The sequence below is a fragment of the Sebastes umbrosus genome, chromosome 8 (assembly GCF_015220745.1).
Source record: "Sebastes umbrosus isolate fSebUmb1 chromosome 8, fSebUmb1.pri, whole genome shotgun sequence".
Taxonomy (NCBI): domain Eukaryota; kingdom Metazoa; phylum Chordata; class Actinopteri; order Perciformes; family Sebastidae; genus Sebastes; species Sebastes umbrosus.
In genome coordinates this window covers 31,333,612-31,342,211 of record NC_051276.1, presented here as the reverse complement: position 1 = coordinate 31,342,211, position 8,600 = coordinate 31,333,612, and the positions used below count along the sequence as shown (strand labels likewise).

Genomic DNA, 8,600 nt, shown 5'->3' with positions numbered 1-8,600 from the left:
AAACACACAGCACCTTATACTCTTATTTGTACACTATATGAACATTTATATGATTATTTTATTACATTGTATTAAAATATATTTTATTTTACTGTATTGTAACCTTTTAATTTCTTACTGTTACTTTGTATTGCTATTATGCACAATAATTTTACTTTTACAATAAAGGGATCTTGAAGTAACGAGTAACTAAAGCTGTCAGGTACATGTAAGATAAGATATTCCTTTATTAGTCCCGCAGTGGGGAAATTTGCAGTGTACAGCAGCAAAGGGGATAGTGCAAAAAACAAGATGCATCAGCTAACACAGTTAAAAAAGAGCTAAACAAAGTGTAACAAAATATGAACCATTTAAATAGAAGGAAGTATAAAAATAGGAGCAGTATATACCGTATTGGCAATAAACAGACTATTAACAAAATTGCACAAGTGGAAAATTATATTATATATTATGATATATGATATTGCACAGTGAGAATGAAATGAAATGCCACCTGAAAATATCAGGTTATTGTCAGTTTTTGGTGTGTAAGTGGTCTAGAAGTGGAGTAAAAAGTACAATATTTGCTTCCAAAATGTAGTGGAGTTGAAGTATAGAGTAGCATAAAATTGAAATAGTTGATTAAAGTATAAGAATAAGAACTAATTTAGTAGGAATCAGTATAAAATGCAGTCTGGTTGAGTTTATTTTAGCAGGTTTCTCCTCTTTGTTTTTCTTTGTTTTTAAGCAGCTTTGTTTTCATCAACGTGGTGGGCGTGGTCTCGAGTGTATGACGTACGTTGATTCCCTCCCAGTGATTGGTTGGATGTGTCCCGGATGTGACGTGCTGATTTGGCGCCACATTTTCAATAAGGACCAGTTAAGAAAGCTGACAGCAAACACCACAATAACCCGCTTTTAATGCCTCTTTAACGTCATTTAACCCGGTTTGTCCTCGTTTTAAAGGCTTTTAATATTTGAACATGTTCGTCACGGACATCAGGAAGGAGTTTTATGAAGTTGTTGCCAACCAGGTGAGTTTGTTTGAGCTGAATAACTGAAACGTTAAGTTAACGCTAGTTGAACTGTGACTGTTAGCTAACGTTGCTTAGCTGATAGAGCTACCTTATAAGTTAAGCATTTATTTTATTTACCTAACTAAACATATTGTGTGTTTGTTCTTCTTTCAGAGAGTCGCTCTCCTGGTGGCTTCAGACATCGACTCTCTCTGCGCCTGTAAGATCCTACAGGTGAGAGAACTGTTAGCAAACATCAGCTCATCATGCTACACCTGTTCAGACTGTAGGCACACACACTGTTATCCCCTCAACTTAAACACATTTTATTTATCTTTTATTTGACCTTTATTTAACCAGGTAAAATCAATTGAGAACCAATTCTCATTTACAATGATGACCTGGCCCAGAGGCAACAGCAAAAGTATAAAAACACAGTCCACACAAGCGACACAAACAGCACAGATACAGCACAGTATGACAAACATACAGTATGCCAGGCTCAGGATTCACTGTTCCTGTGTCCTCATGCGTCAATGAGCGGCTAATGATGAATTAAAGCTGCAGTAGGCAGTATATTTTTGGCATTATTGTGCAAAAATTCCATAATAACCTTTCAGCATATTGTAATTCAAGTGTTCTGAGAGAAAACTAGACTTCTGCTCCTCCTCATGGCTCTGTTTTCAGACTTTAGAAGGTCTAGCCCGTGACGGGAGACTTTGACCAATCACAGGTCATTTCAGAGAGAGAGCGTCCGTATTGGCTGTTCATTCAACGGAGGCAGCTGGCAGGAGGCAACACCGATCAAACGGTCAAACTAGGCAGAGCTGATCAAATATTAATCAATATTCTGTTACTGTAATGCCTATTTCTCTCCTCAGATGTTCTCAGAAACATCTTGTAGTGTACTGTTTAGCTGTAAAATTAGAAAGTTTGCTCCGGCACAACAAGATGATTATTGAGTCATCTTAGATCAGCGCTGCCTAGTTTGACCGTTTGATCGGAGTTCGTGAGTGATTGACTGCTGCTCAGAGACGGCAAGGCTCCAGCTCGGCTCTGATTGGTTGTTTTCCTCCGGTTTGTGAAATCTTGCAGATGCCGTTAGGAGCACCGGAGGACACAGAGGAACATGATTTTTTTCAGATTAAATGTCTCATGCACTACCGTCAGGATATAGCGACCGTTTTATGAAAATAACTTTTTTAATCATATTTGCTCCAATTCTACCCACTGCTGCTTTAATACATTTAAACAATAATTGCTCAATCTTTTTATGTCTTCACCAGGCGCTGTTCCACTGTGACCAGGTCCAGTACACACTTGTGCCAGTTACAGGCTGGCAGGACCTCGGCACTGCCTTCCTTGAACACAAAGAGCAGGTATGATCACTTCAACACCTGAGCTTACATGTGACTAAATGACAGAAGGATAAATAAAGACAAACTGTGGAGATTTGCCACACTGTCACTTTAAACTAAATGTATTATTTTGGTGTGTTGTAGTTCCGGTATTTTGTTCTCATCAACTGCGGGGCAAATGTTGACCTTCTTGAGATGCTGCAGCCGGATGATGACTCCATCTTCTTCATCTGCGACACTCACCGGCCTGTAGATGTGGTCAATGTCTACAATGACACCCAGGTAATGGATAATCAATCAATTCAGCTCATGGAAGCAAACTTGGACAACATATTAAATAGTTAATTTTGAATGTGCTCGGGCTGGGCGATATGGACACAATCTTCTATCCCGATATAGCTCATTTCATATCTCGATAACGATATATATCACAATATAGCATGTTTTCTTGTAATTCAATAAATAGTCTATATGAAATAACCACATGGTAAAGCTTATTTTTGTATACTCCTGTGTGATTAAATACTTGACAAATTAAAAGTACTAGTATATAGTAAATTTTCTCATTTTAAAAACTTGAGTGCAAAATGAACATGTTTTAAGTGAAGTTATGGAGAAAAAATAAATAACTATAGGCGTAGCCTGGATCGTGATAGAAAAGATATAGAAAAATATATATACCATAGACATTTTTATATCATTTTGACAATATATACCATTATATTTCCCAGCTCTAAATGTGCTGCAATCGTCTTTATTTGTTACGTTCTCCCGTTTGTGAGTGATACCAAAATATGAATCCACACGTCGGTGGAAACTGTGCTGCCATGCTTACACTTTTCCTATCATCTCATCCACAGATAAAGCTTCTAATCAAACAGGATGATGACCTTGGCGTTCCCCCATACGATGATATCTTTCGAGATGAGGATGAAGAGGAAGGAGGTGACTCTGGAAATGAGAGTGAAGAAGGCTCAGAGCCGTCTGGGAAACGGAGGAGATATGATGAAGTACGTAGTTGAACAGAATGAGAATACGTCGCTGAAATAAATCAGAACAGTGTTGACGTGACTATAACGATTGTGTTTGTCGTTGCAGGGGGCCGTTGAGAGGAGAATTGAAAGGCAGCGGGCGAAGAGGGAGTGGGAGGGACAAAGGTGAAGTGTTTTTAAGGAGGTTTAGGGATGATGTTTGTCATGAAGTCATTACAATTTCTAAACTGACACTAATGTTTCCCTCACTTCTCAGGAGGGAAATCTTGTTTGACTATGAGCAGTATGAATATCACGGGACTTCTGTAAGTAGACAGTTTTTAAATTTACTTTTTTTTCCTTTTTGAATTCTGGAAAATGTCGATGAGCATGGAAAATGAATTTCATGATGTCTTAAACTTTCACAAAACTGTTAAATTGTACAATGTTTATTTATATCAACATACACATTTGAGAGTTCATTATGCATAGCTGTATGTTGACTTTCGTTCTACATATTCTGTTATTATTCCTGAATATGAAATTTTTTAGTAATGTGTTTCTTCTTGTGTCTGTTATCAGGCTGCAATGATGTTTTTTGAGCTGGCGTGGGTGTTGACTAAAGATACCAAGGACATGCTCTGGTAAGCTATGTGAAAAGTAATCTTTTTTTTATGTAATAAAAGTTGTGGAAATGCAAAGTGCACTTTGCAGTGCAGATTTTTAGATGTAGACTGTTGAGTTTTCTTTTTACAGGTGGGCCGTCATTGGACTGACCGACCAGTGGGTTCATGATAAAATCACACAGTAAGAATATCTTCAATATTTCAAAACATAATACTCAAAAAACATGAGTTGATTCCCTCAGAAATAAACAGTCTTTACAATATGTATTTACTTTAAGTTGTGTACCGTCACTGAATTAGTCTTGTCCACTTTGTTCCTCTTCAGTATGAAGTATGTAACCGACATCGCCACAATGCAACGACACGTTTCCCGGCATAACCACAGAAACGAGGACGAGGAGAACTCTCTCTCCATCGACTGTATGAGGATCTCCTTTGAATACGAGTATCCTTAATTCATCTGACATGTTGTCATTGTGGAGCTTTTATATTTTACGTTCAAGTGTCATAGTGGCAGGAATCACTTTTTTTTTTCCTTTGAGTTTTCCTTAACCGTCTGCTTCAGCCTCCGTCTAACCCTCTACCAGCACTGGTCCCTATATGAGAGCATCTGTAATTCCTCTTACACGTCCTGCACCTTCAAGCTTTGGACGTTAAATGGCCAAAAGAGACTCCAGGAGTTCCTAGCTGACATGGGGTAAAGAAATTAATGTCAACAGATGTTCTTATCTCATTAAATGGATTTTGATGTGAGCCTGTGATGTGAAATAAAGCTGCCTTACTTGTTTGAATGGCTGATATTTGCTGGTGATCCTCTAACAGGCTACCTCTGAAACAAGTGAGGCAGAAATTCCACTCCATGGACATGTCGATCAAAGAGAACCTGAAGGACGTCATCGAGGAGTCGTCCAATAAATACGGGTATGAATCCAGACATGACCTGAAGACACTCATTTATTGACGGACAGCTTGAAATCATTTGTCTTTCCTTCCCTTTCCTCCATCAGTATGAAGGACATCCGCATCCAGACTTTTGGCGTTCACTTTGGCTTCAAGAACCGCTTCCTGGCCAGCGACATGGTGCACAGTACTGCTGCCTTGCTGGAGAGCACCGAGAAAGATGAGAGCGACGGCGACAACTTCATCAAGGCTCTGGACTCTCTCTCCAGGTTTGTAGCCGTGTTGATAAGATGACCAGGAGGATCAGAGGTATTGAGCTGTAAAATGTCTGTTTATGATCAGATTTAAAAAACACACTATTGGGTCTCTTTTTCTCTCAGGAGTAACCTCGACCGTCTACATTCAGGCATCGACCTGGCTAAGAAGAAGCTGATGGCCATCCAGCAGACTGTCGCCAGCTGCATCTGTACCAACCTCATCCTGTCACAGGGACCCTTCCTCTACTGCTACCTCATGGAGGTACGAGTGTCTCAATGACCTGTATATGTGTAGGTGTGTGGCTGCTTCTCAACAGTAGATTCTGCTCAGCTCAATACGTTTCTCTTTCACGTGTAGGGAACTCCTGATGTGAAGCTCTTCTCGAAGCCCATGGCCTTGACTCTGCTCTGCAAGTACCTCCTGAAGGCTTTTATCCAATCTGTAAGTGTCTGATTGCCGTCAGAGTGTTGAGAAAAGAAGCTTTTAAATGCTCTGAAACTGTTGTTGGTGTCACTCTTTCACTCGTGGTGTTTTTTTTTTGTCTGTTAGACGAAGAATAAACGCTGCAAGCTGCTTCCACTCATCATGGCTGCTCCCAAGGACGTGGAGAAGGGAACCGTCATCGTTTTGGGAATCCCGCCCGAGTCTGAAACATCTGACAAGAAGAAGTAAGGCCTCACTATTTTAAATATGTAGGATGTTACCAAAACATTATGAGCAAAGGTAAAAATCAGGGGTGTGACGATACATCAATCTGGATCAATAGATCGATTCAATGATCAACGATCCAATATGTCAATGCAAAGTGAAAATATCGATACATATCGTCTTTAAGATACGCCTTTATTTTGAAATTCTCACTTTATATTTTTTTCTTTTTTTTAAGAAGAATAGATTGTTTCTTATTTAAGTGTCTGGTAGAGCCCTGTGATAAAATTGTCAGATCATATTTTAGTTACGTTTATGAGTTGATATAAATGTAACTGATTGTTTTAAATAGGCATATTATATTGTCTTATATTGATCGCTCGATCGCGCCCCTAAATTGAATCGAATCGAAATCGTATTTTGACAGACTTTGTGATATCTGCAAATATCGTAACGTTGTCCAAAGAATAGATATAAAATCGTATTGTGATGAAACTTGTGATTTAAACCCAGGGTCTGAAATTAACTTTTTTCACTGCCTGCCACTGTGGCAGGTAACCTTGTCTGCCTGGTATGGCATAGTATTTTTATGGTATTTTGACACATAATACACCTTTAACAAATATTGAGATTTCCTCCTGCTATTTTGCGATTTCGATACAATTTTGATTAATAATGCAGCCCTAACTGATCAAAATAGTTGCTGTTTCATTTTCCGTCGACCGACTAATCAACTATTTTAGTGTTGTATTCAGCAAAAAAGTGTCTCAACTCTCATCCTTTTCTCTGTACTCTAAAAGTTTCTTTGGTCGAGCATTTGAGAAAGCTGCAGAGAGCACCAGCTCCAGAACTCTTCACGACAACTTCGACACTTCAAGTAAGACATTAATATTGTCATTTATTTTTCTAATGTGTTTTAGTCCTGGTAATTTGTTGTATATGTGGAGTTGTCCGTCTCTTCATCAGACACTAGGTGGCAGCGTTGCCTTCATAAAACTCATGAATCAGACAGTTGAGCACACTGAGCGCTGTGCATTATGAAGCCATAGGGTGACCAGATCCCAACAAACCAAATGTGGGACAAAGAGTATGTTTGTGTGGGACAATGTGGAACATGTTACCAAGGCTGAGAGGTAGTCTACAATTTTGATATAAAGTCTATCGAGCTTAAATAATAAACATTTCTATTCTGTCCCTTATCTTTGTAACATCTCTTTGCTTTGCCCGAATGCATCCAGAGATCGGCACGTCTCTTTTTGACGTTTCTTGTGAGCCTCGCTTGAACTGTGTCGCTTCGTGACGTATCCCCCCTGTGTGAAATTGAAAAATAACTGGCAAATTTCACACAAAAAACTCTGAGAATCTCCTTCCACCGGCTTATAAATACTTATAAGTAATTTCACAGTCTTTGTTGTAGCTGCTCTTCCTTTTCTTTGTGGTAATTTCCATCATATTGCGCCTAAATCTGCAGAGCTTGTGACTTTGCGGTGACTTGCAATTTTCCCCGTTGGGCGTAGCGTAGGAAAGACGGTGAAATGTCAACCTGCACTTGACCCACGTGTTCTGCAGTTTGACAGCAAACACAACCCCGTGATGACAGCCTTCCCTGCTTTCTTCATATCCTTCTTTGGATAAAAGCCAGATTTTAAGAAAAGTGTCTCTCCTGCAGCGGTTTGACTTTTGAAAACTAGAGTCAATGAATATGTGGGACATCGTCTCAATATGTGGGACAAGGGATAAAAAAGCTGTGCAGTCCCTCGTAAAGTGGGACACCTGGTCACCCTATGAAGAAAGTGAGATGTTTGTTACGTGCATTAGTTGAGGTTCTTGTCATTATCTGAAATGTAACTTCACATCAGTCGTATTTCATATGCAGAATAAGATTTGTTGAGTTTCTACAACTTCCTGTCAACATTTATCTGACCTATCTTTTGACAGATGTGTGCTCTGTTTCTTTGTGCATTTATTAATTCTTACCTGTGTTTTGTTTCTCTGCAGTAATTGAGCTGAAGACGGAGGACAGGAGCAAGTTTCTGGATGCACTCATCACCCTCCTGTCATGAGAGGGAACGTGAGCACGAGTCTTGAACATCTTAATGTCAGACATGTACAGCGTCACCAGTACAAGAACTTCATCCATGATCTCAAAGTTTTTAAATCAGTTGTGTGTGTATATTGTACAGTCTTTTTGTAAATGTGTGGAACTCTTATTTTTGCTTTTTAAATCTGTGTAACATGTGTGTTTTATTCTTGCCTATGTATGTGAGTGATTCATCACATTTTTACATTTTAAACATGTTTAATAAATCATAGTAAGTTACTTAAATGCTTTGTTTGTTATAGTTATTGTTTCCATGAGTCTTTGAAACATGGGAGCTGTGAAATGTAGGAAACTGCCTCTATAGTCTTGTATAAAAATGGCTCTATCTTCGCTTTTTAGATTCATATTATTAGCAGCTTCTCTTATTATATTTTTATACATGCCATTTATGTTTTTATTGCGTTTATGCTGCCAAGTCTCTTAATGAGATCCCATCACTTAGCAGGATAGACGCTTGCTGTCTTGCTGAGTTAAATCACAGGCTAACTTCAAATACTCCAAACTGGGTGACACCCGATTCCCTTAATATGGTCGGTATTGGCACCGACACCGATCCTGCGTGTCTGATCCCGTGTCTCTTATCAGCGCTGCCACTTTGATATTTCAGTCAGTTAACTCAATTAGAACTGCAATAACAAAAAAGACTTTCACAGTGTAAACCCAGTAGTTCTTAACCTGTATACCTTTAAACAACAACATAGAAACACCTGTTTGCAGCCCCTATAACAGGTGGCAGAGTGGTG

At 39.0% G+C, this 8,600-nt stretch overlaps 1 protein-coding gene across 1 annotated transcript; it reads left to right on the top strand.

Annotated features, from left to right (window-relative positions):
• Positions 1-816: 816 nt before the first annotated feature.
• cdc45 (CDC45 cell division cycle 45 homolog (S. cerevisiae)) lies at positions 817-8,076 on the top strand. Its single transcript, XM_037776668.1, has 18 exons — positions 817-1,013; positions 1,170-1,229; positions 2,282-2,374; positions 2,498-2,635; positions 3,214-3,363; positions 3,452-3,510; positions 3,602-3,650; positions 3,907-3,968; positions 4,081-4,131; positions 4,276-4,395; positions 4,516-4,647; positions 4,773-4,871; positions 4,958-5,119; positions 5,231-5,369; positions 5,466-5,549; positions 5,658-5,776; positions 6,557-6,633; positions 7,755-8,076. The coding sequence occupies exons 1-18, from the start codon at positions 963-965 to the stop codon at positions 7,817-7,819; spliced, it is 1,710 nt and encodes a 569-aa protein (XP_037632596.1). The 5' UTR covers positions 817-962; the 3' UTR covers positions 7,820-8,076.
• The last annotated feature ends 524 nt before the right edge of the window (positions 8,077-8,600 follow it).